The sequence below is a fragment of the Podarcis raffonei genome, chromosome 2, assembly GCF_027172205.1.
Source record: "Podarcis raffonei isolate rPodRaf1 chromosome 2, rPodRaf1.pri, whole genome shotgun sequence".
In the NCBI taxonomy this organism is placed as follows: domain Eukaryota; kingdom Metazoa; phylum Chordata; class Lepidosauria; order Squamata; family Lacertidae; genus Podarcis; species Podarcis raffonei.
Window position 1 is genome coordinate 15,665,722 of NC_070603.1, and position 17,464 is coordinate 15,683,185.

The window sequence follows — 17,464 nt, forward strand, 5'->3', positions numbered from 1 at the left end:
GGTGCTTCAGGTTAAGAACGGTTTCAGGTTAAGAACGGACCTCCAGAATGAATTAAGTACTTAACCTGAGGTACTACCATACAGTGTTACCTCTGGTTATGAACTCAGTTTGTTCCGGAGGTCCGTTCTTAACCTGAAACCATTCTTAACCTGAGGTACCACTTTAGCTAATGGGGCCTCCTGCTGCCGCCGCACAATTTCTGTTCTCATCCTGAGGTAAAGTTCTTAACCTGAGGTAGTACTTCCGGGTTAGCGGAGTCTGTAACCTGAGGTGTTTGTAACCTGAGGTGTTTGTAACCTGAGGTACATGTATAGAAATATTTCCTTAGCCTCTTGGGCGGGCCTGGCTTTTTTGTGGCCTTTCCTGATTTTGTAAATACGCCTCCAGATGTGCTGTTGTGTGCTTCAGGGGAACCTCACGCAGCCGCGATATTACATTTGTGCACATCGGTGCAAAGTGCGAGCTGATGTGCTCCTCTTGGGGCATGTAGGTAGAAAACGTGGCTGTGCCTGGGAATTTCTGGATTTTGAATTGTTTTGCAGATTTGTGCTTGCATGGGATGGCAACGGCTGGCTGTTTTTTCCCCTGGAGCTGGTTAGGGGCCTTTGAAACGATGGCTAGGTTTTGTTTCGTTTAAATAATAAAAAGGCGGGGGGGGGGGAGGAGAGAGAGAGAGAAACTGGAAAAGAGTTTTTCCTTCTGCTGTGGAAGCAGCGGCCCAGGTTTGGGGAGCAGCAGGGGTATGGGCTGGGGGAGAAGACACCCATTCAAAACATCGAACAGTTGGAAACCCTTTTGCTGTGGGGAGCCTTAGCCAAAAGAGCTCTCTCGTGCCTCCCCTCCGCCCCTCCCCAAACAAAAACCCAGTCCATAGTTGCTCCTGAATAGATTAACCAGATTTCCATAATTAGAGTGCCAGAGGACAATGGGATTCTCTCCTCACCCGCTCCCCCTCCTTCCTTTTGTCTTGCGCTTTTAGATAATGGGGAAGCCAAGAGGGTGGGAAACTGACGTGCCATTTGGCCACTGGACAGTAATTTTCTCACACTGCCAAGGGAGAGAGCATTGAAACATCTGCCTTTTTCGGAGCAGCGTTTATTCACGTTCCATTTCAAATGCTTGACAACTTCTCTCTTCTCCCTCTGGGCCCCTTCCCCCTCCACTCCTGCTTTCTTTCTCTCCTTTTCTTATTTACTTACTTATTTATTTTTTACATTTATTTTAACGGCCTGCAACTGGTTTGCCTTTTTTTTTTTGGCTGCATTTTGCTTCTGGTTTCCATCAAAGGCAGCCTTAATCACACATTCTGTCTTCTAATAATAATAATAATAATAATAATAATAATAATAATAATAATTTTTATTTATACCCCGCCCTCCCCAGCCAAGGCCGGGCTCAGAGCGGCTTACAAGCAATAATAAAAACAAGTTGAATGGTTACAACTTAAAAACAAAATTAAAATACAACATTAAAATATTGAAACATTAAAATATTAAAATGTAGCCTCATCGCAGGAGAAGGAAAAGATTACTTTCCTTTTTCTTTCAGATATAATTTCTGACCAGCTCTGCCAAAAATTGGGAGGCGCTTCCAACAGAGAGAGAGAGAGAGAGATCGCTTTTATAAATACATATATTTATTTCTCATATTCAAATGTCCAAAGGGCATTTAGCTTGACCTTCCTAGCAAAGCCCACCTCCCGGCTGCCATCAGTAAATAAAAGATCAGATACAAAGAAATTGCCCTTAGTTAAAACATAACTTTTAGAAGAGCAACTCGCCCTTCGTTTGAAAGCTGCAAATGATGGAGAATTTTTACTCCCTTGGGGTGCTGTTCCAATGGTTAATCGCCCTCATTGTTAAACATGGGTGGGGTGGGGTAGAGAATTTTGTTCCCTCCACATTTTTAAGTCGATGGCTTTAATTCATACCTCCCCATCCTTCAGAGCTCACACTTCTCCAAATATTTCAATGCAGTTCTCAGATCAAAAACATAGCAACTTTTGTTAAGAAAAAAAAATGACAGATAGTACGCATTTTGCTACCCATTTGCATCTAAACACAGTTTTTTTAAATACATATGAGAAACACAAATCTATATTTATTTTGCATTATTTACATGCCATTTGGCTGCGATAAAACCTCTTTAAGTGGTTTACAAAAAAATAAAATAAAACATCAAACGTATCAGTAAAAGATGGCTGAAAACAGGTGTTTGAAAACATTCAAAAGATAGTTAAGAGGGAGAGAGAGTTTAAAATACAGGTCAGCATTGTACATACTTTATCTGGATAAGCTTAAAAATGGTTTAAGCATGTGCCGAAAAGAGTGGAGCGAAGGCATCTGCCTGGTGTCATGAGGCAGAGGGTTCCAAAGACTCCTTACAAGCGTGGAATAGGCATTATGCGGCACCTGTAGCACTGCCAGTTTCATAGATCGAAGTGGTTGGGTGGGCAAATAAAGGGTAATTTGATCCTGGAAGTAATGCCACAACAGGATGTCACAGACTTAGGAGATGAACACATGCAAAACGGACACTAAGATGGAAATAAGACTTGATTTGTCCACCCCTAAACATGAGTTTCTGAATTCCTGCTTTGTATTCTTCCTCTGTGTCTTAAATTCTAGTCTGTTGTGTGTGTGTACCTATATATATGTCTCTGTCTCTCGGCTGGTACAATGGACTTTGGATTTCCACCAAACAAGCTATTTCGCATGCTTACCTGGCTATGGATTCTCTCTGCCCAGCAGAGAAACAGCCCCTTCTCCCTGATTGTAGAGGATAGCGCATGTAGCAGGAATTTTGTAAGAGAAATTCCAATGCTCGGATCTTATGTTACACGGGATGTGCAGGGTGTGTGCCTGCTCTTTTTGCCACACTGAGAGAGTCTTTGGCTGCCTGAGTGCATGTACACGAGCCCTTTAGGTTTGGTCAGGGATGGGGAACCTGTGGCCTTCTGAATTCGAACTCACATCAGCCCCAGCCAGCATAACCAGCTGTCGCAGGTGATAGGAATTACAGCTCAACAACATCTGGAGGACCACAGGTACTTCACCCCTGAGTTATGTTGAAATGATGTGGGCAGATCAATCCACATCTTATTTTATGTTGGAACTCAGCTGAAAGGTAAAGGTAAGGGGACCCCTGACCATTAGGTCCAGTCGTGGCCGACTCTGGGGTTGCGGCGCTCATCTCGCGTTATTGGCCGAGGGAGCCGGTGTACAGCTTCCGGGTCATGTGGCCAGCATGACTAAGCCGCTTCTGGCAAACCAGAGCCGCGCACGGAAATGCCGTTTACCTTCCTGCCGGAGCGGTACCTATTTATCTACTTGCACTTTGACGTGCTTTCGCAATGCTAGGTTGGCAGGAGCAGGGACAGAGCAACGGGAGCTCACCCTGTCGCGGGGATTCGAACCGCCGACCTTTTGATCGGCAAGTCCTAGGCTCTGTGGTTTAACCCACAGCACCTCCCGCATCCCGTGGGACTCAGCTATGCAGCTTCAAATAAAACATTTAAAATGTGTTGTGAAGTGCAGTTATACAAATGTGACACCAGATGGCGAAAGTGAGCTATGCAAAATTCAACGTGCTTTTCAAAACGTTTTAAAATAAAGCATTTTCATAGCGTTTTCTAATATGTATGTAGATTGCACCTTGGAGTCTAGCACTTTTTCCCCTGTGGAATCATAGAGTTGGAAGGGACCACGAGGATCCATCTAATAGACCAACTCCCTGCAATGCAGGAATCTTTCACCCAGCGCGGGGCTCAAGCCCACAACTCTGAGGTCTGTTACCACAGATTGTAAATTCCAAACATTTAAAGTGCATTCAGATTTCCCCAAAAGAATCCTGGGAACCAGTGGCATGCAGTGAAATTTTTCATAGGGAACAATTGGGGGGGGGCAGCGTATCCAGTTGCCTCAGTCCAGTATACCCGAACGAGCATCTCCACCCCCATCTTTCTGCCCGGACACTGAGGTCCAGCGCCGAGGGCCTTCTGGCGGTTCCCTCACTGCGAGAAGCGAAGCTACAGGGAACCAGGCAGAGGGCCTTCTCGGTAGTGGCACCCGCCCTGTGGAACGCCCTCCTACCAGGTGTCAAAGAGAAAAACAACTACCAGACTTTTAGAAGACATCTGACGGAAGCCCTGTTTAGGGAAGCTTTTAATGTTTAATAGGTTATTGTATTTTAATATTCTGTTGGAAGCCACCCAGAGTGGTTGGGGAATTAATAATAATAATAAATAATAATAATAATAATAATAATAATAATAATAATAATAATAATAAATGTGAGCCTGGTGCCTCCCTCCTCCCTAAACCGGGCAGAAGCTTCCCAGACTTTGGAAAGGAGGTTCAAGCGAGAATGTTTAGGGGACCAGCTTAGTTCCTCTACTCCACGCCACTGCTGGAAACTGTATTCAATAAAGGGTGCTGGGAATTGTAGCACTGTGAGAGTGCTACAATATTCAGGAATCTTTGGAGAAAGTCATCTGCTTCAAATATAAGGCATGTTTCTATCTGATATAATTTAGCAGTTCTTCCGTGTTCTGCTCACATTTTGACTCAGAAAAGGTCCCTTTGCATTGTGTGTTTGTGTGAGAGAGATTTAAGGATCCCGCTCCATTCTGAATCGTAGCCCCGATCAGTGAAAATTGCAGGATAAGGTAGCCCCCCCCCATTGGAGGCTAGAGTGGTAATAAACTCTCCTGTCTCTTATTACATACATATAGTCTAAATTTAAATGGATTGTTCTCCTAGAATTACTCCTGGGGTAATTGCAGTTCTGCGAGTGGGATTAAATTTTAAAGAACCTTCCGCAAAGAAGGTTTCCAGCGAATTACAGTTCCCCATGTCCTTTGTGGGGGAAACCCATGATAGTGAAAGTGCTATAAAAGTGGCAGGACGTGATTTTAAACATAGCTTCTCCAGTTCATAGGAAAGAGAGTATGTCCAAGGCTATTTTCAATTTTTTTAAAATGAAGCCTTTATTTGGAAATACCAACAGAAGCTTCATAAGGAGAAGGGGGGAAAATACCCGAATCGTTTTAACAAACCGTGCTGTAAATATTAGAGCACCACTAGCCACAAAGAACAAAGGGCATCAAGATTTCCCCCCCTCTGCTGCTTTCAGATGTATTTTATTTTCCTCCGGGGATCCCTTCCTAGGGGACTGTTTTCCTCCAAGACCCTCCCCCTACATCATTTAGTAAAGTGCTAAGGTAACCTCTCTGAGGAATCATCAGTAGCTTGAGAGCCCAATGGCGGCCTAGGAAACACCATCGCCATAATTAAGTTCACATGCTGCGGCCTGAGAGAGATCTGCTACGAAGCGAGAATCCGACAAGGTGCTCTCAGTGCTAGGCTGCGGCTGCGGCCAGGAAGAAAGCTCAGCGTTGAAAGTCTTCGGAGCTTTAAGCCGGATGGTTAAAGTGCACATCTTCAAATTTGTAAAAGCCAGCATCAGATATTTTAGGCAAAAGAGCTACCGCATCTCATTTTTATTTTGGAAATATTTTTTATTTGATTTTACAAATACAAAATGTAAACAAACCAAATACAGTGGTACCTCAGGTTACAGATGCTTCAGGTTACAGACGCTTCAGGTTAAAGACTCCGCTAACCCAGAAATAGTACCTCGGGTTAAGAACTTTGCTTCAGGATGAGAACAGAAATTGCGCAGTGGCGGCGCGGCAGCAGCAGGAGGCCCCATTAGCTAAAGTGGTGCTTCAGGTTAAGAACAGTTTCAGGTTAAGAACGAACCTCTGGAACGAATTAAGTTCTTAACCTAGGTACCACTGTAAAGAACTATCTGACTTTTAGAAGACATCTGACGACAGCCCTGTTTAGGGATGTTTTTAATGTTTGACCCTCCTAGTGGTGCCGCAATAAAACTACTAGCACGTTTGCAAAGCTAAGCAGGGACCAGTATGGTTTCAAGTTGGATGGGAGACTGCATGGTGAGATTCCTGCATTGCAGGGAGCTGGACTAGATCAGGGGTACCCAAACGTTTTCCAAAGAGGGCCAGATTTGATGAAGTGAACATGTGTAAGGGCCGACCAAAGTTATTGAGCTTTTTTAGGATTGAAATTGCTGAGCTTTTTTATCCCAGGACGTATACTGCCATGGAGGCAGGTTTAAATCGGCAGGCTGGATTAGGCCCCCAAAACAAACTTCGGACATTCCTGGACTAGATGATCCCTTCCAACTCTTCAGTTATGAGATTTATTATGTTTTTATAAGTGTTGGAAGCCACCCAGAGGGGCTGGGGCAACCCAGCGAAATGGGCAGGGTATAAATAACAGCACCATCATCATCATCATCATCATCATCAGCCCAGCGCATCCAGGAACCTGGGATGTAAATAGCAAAGCTTTTTTAAAGAACCGACCACAACTTTGTATCGCGTGGTGCAAAGGAAAAAGAGACCTGGTTCATGTATTGCAGCTACCAAGCATTTGTATACAGTGGTACCTCGGGTCACATACGCTTCAGGTTACAGATGCTTCAGGTTACAGACACTTCAGGTTACCGGTTACGCTTCTGCTAACCCAGAAATAGTACCTCGGGTTAAGAACTTTGCTTCAGGATGAGAACAGAAATTGCGTGGCAGCGGCAGGAGGCCCCATTAGCTAAAGAGGTGCTTCAGGTTAAGAACAGTTTCAGGTTAAGAATGGACCTCCGGAATGAATTAAGTTCTTAACCTGAGGTACCACTGTACTATGCTTGGAATTGCCTGTCCAAAGTGAGTGTTTTATTAGAAGGCTCCCATTGTCTTCATTTTTTCCAAAGCTCGCCCCCCCCCCCCGAGTCCCTTTTATTTGTTTACCCACCCGCCCATTTTAATTTATTTATTTACTCGGCCGGGAGTTGGGTGGGGGTAGCGATGAGAGCACCCTCTCTGCGGACCTTTTGCCTAATTGTGGCACTTTTTAATATATAATGGGGAGTAAATGAAGGCAGGCCGCCGGAGAAAGCCCGGTTAAAACTGCCATTTAAATCCTCCTGTGTAAGTTTTGATATCCAGAGTGAAAGTACAAATGCCATATAAGTCAATTAAAGCATTAGGTAATCTAATTGTACTGCGGCCACAAAGTGGCTTAGAGGCTGAATGGCAGTGCTAAACCACAACCCACACTTCAGCATTCTGCCCCCCCCCCCGGGCCTTTTGTGAATGAGCAGAGGAGGGGGGACCCTGGAGAAGAGTGGGGGGTCGGCTGAGGTAGTGGATCTGGTGAGCAAATGCACACACACAAACACAACACACACACACCAACAATGCTAAGGAAGGGACCTGGAAATGAAAAAACTAGAAAATTTCCCAGAGAGTGGGATATAAACAGAGTTTATGTAAAAGAACATTGTCAAGAGATCAGTCCGTTGGCAGGTTTTGGTTGAACTTTGGTGTGCAAATAGGATAATTATCTAAAACAACATTCCTAGTAAGTCAAATAATATGGAGAAAGTAAATTTTAAGCACGTGTTCAAGGAATTTAAATTGGGAAAGGCAACGGGAAGATCGGAGCTCTTGACAAATTTAATCACAAAGGGATGTACAAAGCAAGCATTGGTTAATGAATGAATAACTGTTCATTTTTTATTTCTCATTTTGCCTATAATATCTGTTACAAAGTTTTCAATCAATAGTGCATTCAAAACACACATACACACAGGAAATGAAAAACTAAGATTGCAAGCTCTCCTTTTTTTGCAAGGATCCTGCCAATCTCTATAATGCGATACGTGCTGTTTCTTCTTCGTTCTGTTTTTCCTCCCCTCCTCCTCCGCTTCTCTCGCGCTCCCTTTCTCTGGAGCCTCGAGGTTTTGGAATTTGCTCAGCCCCACAGCAAGGCTCCTGAAATGTCTCTACTCATTAGATCAGGACGACAAGAGGAAGCCACGGGGCAGGGGCAGAAACACCCCAGCACAATTAAAGTTACTTAGGTCGGGGGAAACTGGTGATGCATTCCTCCAGCTCTGCCCTTGATTGCTTCATTGTGTGCATTCCGCCGCCTGCTTGCTATGAAGCAGCTGAGACCAGGAGGGAGGAGGAGGAGGAAGGGGGCTTTGAGTCCCCCTGCAAGTGTTTCAAGCCAGCATGGCTGCCTTCTGTGTCTAAAGCGGGCCCCCACTTTGTGTAAGAACATGGTTGCCCGATCGAGTAACCCAGGTTAATAATAATACTACTACTAATAATAATAATACAGTGGTACCTTGGGTTACATACGCTTCAGGTTACATGCGCTTCAGGTTACAGACTCCGCTAACCCAGAAATATTACCTCAGGTTAAGAACTTTGCTTCAGGATGAGAACAGAAATTGTGCAACGGTGGTGCAACGGCAGTGGGAGGCCCCATTAGCTAAAGTGGTGCTTCAGCTTAAGAACAGTTTCAGGTTAAGAACAGACCTCCGGAATGAGTTAAGTTCTTAACCCGAGGTACCACTGTAATAATAATAATAAATTTCAAGTTTTTAATTTATGCTAGGCATATATCTTTCAGGAAGCGGAAAAATACCCTAGCATAATGCCGTACACCAGTGGTTCTCAAAGGATGACAATTATGGCGGGAAGATTCAAGGACAATCAATATTATATTTGGGAAGACTTCGTGTTCTTATGTAGCTGCATTGCTTTATATTTCCTGGATATCCCACAATTATATTACAGTGGTACCTCGGGTTAAGTACTTAATGTGTTCCGGAGGTCCGTTCTTAACCTGAAACTGTTCTTAACCTGAAGCACCACTTTAGCTAATGGGACCTCCCGCTGCTGCTGCACTGCCAGAGCATGATTTCTGTTCCCATCCTGAAGCAAAGTTCTTAACCTGAGGTACTATTTCTGGGTTAGTGGAGTCTGTAACCTGAAGCGCAAGTAACCTGAAGCATCTGTAACCTGAGGTACCACTGTATATCTTTCAGGAAGCGGAAAAATACCCTAGCATAACGCTGTACTCCAGTGGTTCTCAAAGGATGACAATTATGGTGGGAAGATTCAGGGACAATTAATGTTATATTTTGGGAATACTTCGTTTTCTTATGTAGCTGCATTGCTTTATATTTCCTGGATATCCCACAATTATAATGTAGCTGGGTTATGTGTTACAAATCAAGCACTGCTGGGAGTTTTATCTCTCTCCTCCTCCCGCCACAAAATGTATTTCTTATCAATTAAAAAAAAAACCAGTGTTGCGCAAGCAAATTTTTATTCTGAAAGTGTGGCTCCGAAGGAAAAGTTTGAGAACCATGGTGCCCGCGTGTGTGCAAATAGTTAAAAAACAACAACACACCCTCTTTGATAGTGATAGGTTTTAAGAATAGCAGAAACAATCCTGAAGAAATTGGTCCAGTTGCCAAGACAGGCATTTCTCTGGGGAGTTTGATCAGGAGGGCTGCAATGAGAAGGCCGGTAATGAGGGCGTCAGGAGCTTCCCTTGAAAGACAGCTTGCTTGTTACTGCTGATTTCCCCCTGTAGCCAGTAGCTACAGGGAGGAGATCTGGTGTCGGCACACTGTTGGGAGCAATCCTAAAGCTTTACCCCTTCCTTTCAGCCTTTCCCCCTCCCAACACTTCTGTGTTTGGCAGCTGGGTCTGGGGCCGCCATTTTAATTCCCCACAATTCCCCCTGTGGGACATTGTTCCGGAGCACCCTGGGAAATTAAAACGATGTCCGCCTCCCAGTAGAGATCTGGCAGCTGCCATTTTGATTCCCCACAATTCCCCGCCAGTGTCGCATCATTTATTTATTTATTTATTTATTTTTCTTTTCTTTTTTTTTCAAAATGATATTTATTAAGATTTTTCCATTATCCAAAAAAACCCAAAGAAAAACACAAAAACACAAACAAGAAAACAAATCGCAAAAAAAAAAAATTAAAAACACATAAAATCAAAAGTCCTCACTTTCAAATAACATATTTATACCTTTCAAGTTTATACATTTCCTTAGTTTTACAGTCAATTTAACATTTCAAAGTTTGACTTCCTTCCCCCTCTTTCTGCGGTTCCTTAAATTAATTTTCCTCATATCCAAATTCACTTAATTTGCTCATTTAATTATCTACTTTAAATATATACTCTTATGAAACTGCAGGTTATTACCATAATCCCGCCAATGTTTTTATCTGTAAATATTCAGTAAACCATTTCCATTCTTTTATAAAAAGAATTTCTTATTCTTCCCGTAAGTTTCGCCAGTTCTGCATATTCTGTAAGTTTTATATCCATTCTTCTTTTGCTGGGACTTATGCTTCTTTCCATTTTTGGGGCAAGTAGCATTTTTGCTGTTGTAGTAGCACACATAAATAAATTCCTATACAATTTAGGTAGTTCTGTTCCTATTATTCCCAAAAGACAAAATCTTTTTTTATATATTAATTTTTATTAGTTTTACATATAATCACATTACACAGTAATATATCTTTTTCTTATAACTCTTAGGCTCAACTGAGCCTATGAACTTCCTTCCCTCCTGCCTAATAAAATTAAATTTTGCATCTTTACCTTTCACTTTATTTCCTATCCTTGTTATATCATTACCTAAAATATTAAATTACTCAATCTGAATAGGTAGCAATTTCATTTTACACATCTTCAACTACCATATTTTTCCATCTATAAGATGCCCCCTATTTTGGGGGGCTCCGATTTAAGAAAATGGGGGGGGGAATATGGCCTCCTTGTATAAGACACCCCCACATTTTTGACATTATTTTTAACAGAAAAAAACCTAGTCTTACACATGGAAAAATACGGTAACCCTGCTAGTGATGTTAATTGCTTACAGTTGTCTTTCAAATGTAATATAGAATTATTCCAGTCTTTTTGGAATGCTTGGTCTCGCTGCTTCCGGATTCAGTTTCGCCAGTTCTGCAAAGTCCATCATTTTCATCTGCCACTCATTGGTAACTCCTGTTGTTTCCATTTTGGGGCTAACAAAATTCTTGCTGCAGTTGTTGCATATAATAATTTTTTTTTATCTTGTCTATACCCAATTTAAAAGGCTTCTGGTTTTTTAACAAAAGTGTTTTTAAACGTTTTCTTTAACTCATTACCATGTTTTTCGCTCGATAAGACATACTTTTTCCCTCCTAAAAAGTAAGGGGAAATGTGTGTGCGTCTTATGGAGCAAATGCAGGCTTCGTGCGGCTATCCCAGAAGCCAGAACAGCAAGAGGGATCGCTGCGCAGCGATTCCTCTTGCTGTTCTGGCTTCTGGGATTCAGAATATTTTTTTTCTTGTTTTCCTCCTCCCAAAAACTAGGTGCGTCTTATGGTCTGGTGCGTCTTATAGAGCAAAAAATACGGTATATGTCGCCCCAAAGACAAAAACTAATTCTGGTTTTCTTTGCTGCTTTTCCCCTAGCTCTTTTGTCAAACATGCACTGGACACCCGAGCATGCTCAGCCCCTGAACCAGTGGCCGGAGCAGCACCTTGATGTCTCCTCCACAACCTCATCGCCTGCCCACAAGTCGGACCTCTACCACAGCAGCCGGCAGCGCTTCAACTATGCCTGGGCCAACGATGACATCTCTGCCCTGACCGCCTCCAACCTGCTGAAGAGGTATGCTGAGAAGTACTCCGGAGTCCTGGACTCCCCATATGACAGGCCGCCGGGGCTCAACACCTACGGGGATGGCGCCTTTGGGCCCCTCAACGGCCAGAAGGGAGAGATGGAGCCTTGGCCGATGGCGCACAGCTCAGAGGGGGCTTACCCTTTGACCCCGATGCACGATGGATTGCCCACCTCCAAGGGGATCATCCCTCCTGCTGTCACCCCTGGGAACAGCCTTGGGACCTCCCCGGTGGTCTCCAGCAATCTGTCGGACTCCATTTACCCCAGTAACACATGCGGGGGACCCCCGACTTCTGGCAGTCTTGGCCCGTCTCAGGAGTACCCTTCAGGCTACAGTGGGGCCTACTTGCCATCGGGCTACTGCAGCCAACCTGCCTCAGCGCTTCCGCCTCCACACCCGTCCACCTTGCATAGCTCAGGCCTCCTTCAACCCAGCCACCCTTCCACGGCGCTCGTCCCCAGCTACAGCTCCTCAGGACCCATGTACAATTACGCCTCAGGCAGCTACCCACCCCAACCTGGCTATGGCACCATTCACCCTCCCCACCCGTCAGCCTCGTATTTGCCCTCGGGCATTGCTGCCCCCACCCCCATCCCTCCTTCCTCTCGGCCCCCTGTCGTCCCTGGGTACAGCTACCAGAGCCCCCTCGCTGTGCCACCCCTCACCGGTGAGTCGGGGAGCTCTCTGAAAAGGAAGGCCTTTGATCTCGCCGGCGGTGAGGATGACGGCGAAGGCCGGTATCGCAAATACAGCTATGAGCAACCAAAGTCTCCGTACCAGATGTCCGACAGCGGTGAATGTAGAGGAAATGGGTTCAGCCGCAGCTCTGAGGTGCCTTTCAAAGGGGGGAAGAGGCCCGCAGGCGTGGCGGCCACCACCGTGGCTTCCGAGGACCCCGTGGGGAAATACAACAGCCAGCCCATGAAAGGCCTGGTGTCTACGGCTTACAGCGTGGGTGAAGCCCCGCTGAGGCCTAGCGAGACCTTTGAGAAGTTCACCCCTCCGGCTGCCAACGGGGAACATGGAGGAGAGTCCTTTGCCCTCAGGATGCAACCCAAGCCGCCACCCTTCAGCAGCGACAACAGCAGCCAGACTGTGGAAGAGCAGCTGAAAGCCATGGACCCGTTTGTTCTGGAGCTGGTGAACAACAAGATAATTGATTGCGGTCCTCCAGTTCAATGGACAGACATCGCAGGGCAAGTCTCTGTCAAAGCTGCCATCGAGGAAGAGCTGGTGTGGCCCATCTTGAGGCCAGGGGCTTACACGGGGGCAAGCCGGCCCCCCAAAACCATCCTGCTCTTTGGACCTCGCGGTGTCGGGAAGACCCTGTTGAGCAGGTGCGTTTGCACCCAGCTGGGATCCACCCTGATGAAGCTCAGTGGGACAGCCTTGGTCTCCAAGTGGAAGGCAGAAGCCGAGAAGATCCTGCAGGCCACGTTCTTCGTGTCCAACTGCCGGCAGCCGACGGTCATTCTCCTCACCGACGTGGAATCCCTCCTGGAAGACGCCGCTGTCCTGAAGTCCCAGCTCCTTTCCTACCTGGATAACCTTGCTACCTCAGGCGAGCAGAACGTCGTGGTCATAGCAACCACCACCAGGCCTGGCAAGCTGGACGAAGCCACCCAGAGGAGGTTTACCAAGCGCTTCTACATCTCCCCGCCAGACAGCGTTGCCCGGCGGCAGATCCTGCACCATGCTTTAGCCCAGCAAAACTACTGCCTCAGCGAGAGGGAGATGGCCTCCATTGTCCAACTCACCGAGAGCTATTCCGGCAGCGAGCTCCTCCACCTCTGCCAGCAGGTTGCGTCCAGCAAGCTGCAGAGCCTGCCGGGGCAGCTTCAGCCCACCTCCTACAAGGATTTTGAAAGCGTTTTCTGCAAAATCCACCCTGCCGTCTCTCAGAAGGAGCTGGACTTGTACGTGGAATGGGATAAAATGTATGGGTCGCGGCACTAGTGGAGAGTGACCGGCTTTTTCTTTTTCAATGGTCTCGGGTCTCTCTGAATGGAAGCTGTTGGGAGATTCGATTCCCTTCTCTTTCTTTTGCTGTTAAAAGTTTTTCGCTCTGAGTGCTCTCCTTGAGAGGCCGCAGCCTGCCTGCCTATGAAAAGCAGGCGATGGGTGAGGAGTCGTCTGTTAGAAAGTCACACCTAATTTTGGATGCAAGGACTTCCCCTAGATTGATTTGCGTACATTTCCCCCCCCCTTAAAAAATGTCTGAAATTTTGACTGTGTGGTGGTTGTTGGGTCTCTATGTTTATGAAAAGTAGTTGCTGAATGAACTCAGGATAACCTATTTATTATTAATCTGTTCCCCCAGTCATCCCTTTCTGTACCAGCATTGTAAAGTATTTGGCCAGGTATTCTCCCCTTCCCAACTCTTTTTAACACTGTACCTCCTGGTTATTTCTGTAGAGTTCTTAACTTCCATGGAAATGGCACGAAGCTGTCATTCACTGCTTTATACAGACTCATTTCCAGGGGCATAATTTAGCCCTTGATGTTCTTTAAAGCCATCAAGAGCATCGTTGTTAAAGCAGATGGCATCAATGGGTTTTAAGGGAAGGCTTTTGGGATTTTTTTTAAAAAAATGTAGATTGTTTATTAAACTAGCATCCTTTTTATTTTTGTAATGTATGTAGTGGGTTCTCTTTTTCTTTTTTAACTACTCAGGAAAAATAATTTACCTCAAAACAAGAAGAAAAAAAAGAATGTGTTTTTTTTGTTTTTTTAAACTCAAGGAAAAGAAAATATGACCTGGAGGGATTTCAAATGTGTTTTAACACACACTTGATTCCCGTTTAAAAGCAAAAGGTAAGGAGAGGAAAAAAAGAACAAGAATAAACTTGAAGTCGTTACAAAGATGAAAGTTGAATGTATTTCAGGGGCGTTTCACAATATATTATGTCATAACTTTATTTTTATTTTTTAAAGAAAACATTTTTACCATAGCGTTTTGGTGGAGTAAATGTCTTCAAAGGATAAGTATTAGTGCTGTAGTTTTGAAGCCATGGCTAGTACCACTTTTTGAAGGAATGTTTCTATTCATTTTCAAATTCCATGTTGCCAATCTATTTCCCTTTGGTTGTGGCCTCTGGTAGGACCTCTCAAGCTTTGTCACAGCAAGAAAAAACAACAACCCAAAACAACTAGTTCTCAAACTTCCCAAAGTATAATTTATGGGGAAGCAAATAAAACAGGTGCAATTGCATTATTCCAGTTACATTTTTAAAGTCTGTGTGTGTGTGAAGAGAGAAAGCAAACGTACATTTCAGCATTTAATGTAGGGTTTCCCAGACTTGGGTCTCTAGCTTTTTTTGGACAACAATTCCCTTCGTCCCTGACCACTGGTCTTGCCAGCTAGGGCTGATGGGAGTTGTAGTCCCAAGTCTGGGAAACACATGATTTAATGGATGAGCCTAGAGACATTCGTCTCATGGAGCTGAGTTTGCCCAGTGAAGGCACCACTCTGCCTTGACTGCCGTAATACACTGCAGAATACACTTTTGTTCACCTATGGACGCATTGTCCTCATTTACTTTGTCATAGCCTATAATATGTTACCATCTTGGTGTGTTCAAAGGGAGCTTCACCAGTTGCAACATGTGAACTGGCAGCTTAGGCTTTAACGTTGTGTGTGTGTGTGTGTGTGTGTGTGTGTGTGTGTGTGATAAACTCAAGGTGCATCTCCTAAGCCAGTCCTGGAGAACCATTCATAAATTACTTTCATATGGATATTGAGAGGTGTTTAGGCCCAACCTAGCACCCCAAATTCAGTACTAACCATTTGCTTTCTGACAACATGTCTTTATCGAGTCACTCTTGGTCTTCTGCATTCTTCTCTGTTTCTGTTCTCCAGCCTTTCTCCCGCCTCCTATTTACCTGCTTCCCTTAGAAACCAACTGTTGACCCCATTTTAAGTGTCCATAGTTCACAGGTTTAGGCTTTGACCCTAAAGATACAGTCCTATGCATGGTTTGGATTTATTTCAGAGTCCAAAAACTCTGAAATATACCAGAAAATATACCAGAAAAGGAAGTATACCAGAGTATACTCACTTCCTTTTAAAGGCCAAAGATTGAACTGGCAAGACTTTCAACTACTGAAAAACAAAAATAATAATAGTTGTATGTGGTTTCCCTTTTAAGAATTTCTGACTTAAATATATTACAAGTGTGTAAGGAAACTTTGCAAGCTGTTTTTGGGATAAACTGGTGAAAGATTAAGTTGAATGGTATGTCCATAATTTTTGCAGTGTAAGCTTGAGGGAAGAAAGAAAGAAAGAAAGAAAGAAAGGAAGGAAGGAAGGAAGGAAGGAAGGAAGGAAGGAGATGTCTGCCTTTTCCTGCAGCCTGGGATAATGAAATACATTTATTTGGCATATTTGCATCTCTGAACAATTTTAGACTTCCCAGTGGGGCTTTTTCAGATTCCTAAAAGACCTATCTCAGCACTCCCCTACTGAGCAAAACCAGCAGTGGAACATTGACCCAGGCATAACAGGGAGGCTACCTACACACACATTTTGACGGCACAGGTTGATACCCTATTCAACTGAGGCTAGTATAACACTTAAATAGTTCCTCTCCTTCTGATATTCTGGAAGGCTTTACAGATCATCTTGGAAGAACCATGGTCTTTGGCCTGTGAGATGGACCTAGTCAAATTTCTCATCCAAACCCAAAGATTGACTCCCTGGAATTAGTTTGCAGGGATATTTTGCTTCCTGATAGTTGTTCACTGACACTCTGTCACAGGGGTTATCCATAAACGCAGAAGATAACAAAGTTCAGCTAGCCGAAATACATGGGGAAATACTTCAGTGCTGTTGACTTGAGAACCTGTATGTCTTGTTCTAGATTCTGCTAAGCAGGCCTTTCTTCATTGCATCTTCCAGGCCAGTTGTCTCTCTTTCTCTCCTGCATTCTGTAAGCTGATTTACATAGTGGTAAATGGCTTCCTGAAAATCTTCAAAAAAACGTGCAGGGCTTCTTTTTTTCAGCCAGAGCTCAGATGGATGCCATTGCCATTCTAAGAGAACATAGGAGAAGTTCATGGTGAGGTCCAGCTCCTCTTTTTCTAGAAAAATAGCACTGGCAGTGTGACTGTGGTCAGTGAGAGCACCTGTGATATTTAATAATAATGGGATGAAGCTGCAGAGTGGAGTGGCAGTTTTACCTGAAAAGTTGTAAACTGACAACTACTTCTGATTTGAGGGTAAAGAGCTCTCCTTTAAGTCTCAGATAAGCCAAAGCACTTAACACCATAAAGAGAGAATGGAACCAGGAGACTTGGGTTCAACACCAAGCTTAGCCATGAATATCGAGGGTGGCCTACTCTACTTACCTGTTTCATATGAAATTAAAATAAAATAAAATGCTTTGTGAGTATCTAGCATTGTTAAGCACTTTGCACATTAAAAGTGCTATATGTTTGTTAATGTAAAAGATACCAGCCAATTGTCCTCTTCAGACATTTTTCACTAAACAAACACTTCAGTAAGAGAACTTTCTTTATAAGTTCAAGAGCTGTTTCCATACCCTCCAATATTTCTCCAATGAAAATAGGGACATCCTATTCCATGATAGTGAGTAACAACAACAATAACAATGTTGTTGTTTAGTCATGTCTGACTCTTCGTGACCCCATGGACCAGAGCACGCCAGGCACTTCTGTCTTCCACTGCCTCCCGCAGATTGGTCAAACTCATGCTGGTAGCTTCGAGAACACTGTCCAACCATCTTGTCCTCTGTCGTCCCCTTCTCCTTGTGCCCTCAATCTTTCCCATCATCAGGGTCTTTTCCAGGGAGTTTTGTCTTCTCATGAGGTGGCCAAAGTATTGGAGCCTCAGCTTCAGGATCTGTCCTTCCAGTGAGCGCTCAGGGCTGA

The 17,464-nt window shown here is 44.3% G+C and overlaps 1 protein-coding gene across 1 annotated transcript in view; it reads left to right on the plus strand.

Annotated features, from left to right (window-relative positions):
* FIGNL2 (fidgetin like 2) overlaps nt 1-14,208 on the plus strand; it is a 62,324-nt gene extending 48,116 nt beyond the window's left edge. The window contains exon 2 of the mRNA XM_053375057.1: nt 11,364-14,208. Within this exon, the coding sequence (XP_053231032.1) occupies nt 11,378-13,531 (2,154 nt within the window). The 5' untranslated portion in view covers nt 11,364-11,377 and the 3' untranslated portion in view covers nt 13,532-14,208. The remainder of the gene's footprint in view (nt 1-11,363) is intronic.
* Nucleotides 14,209-17,464: the final 3,256 nt, after the last annotated feature.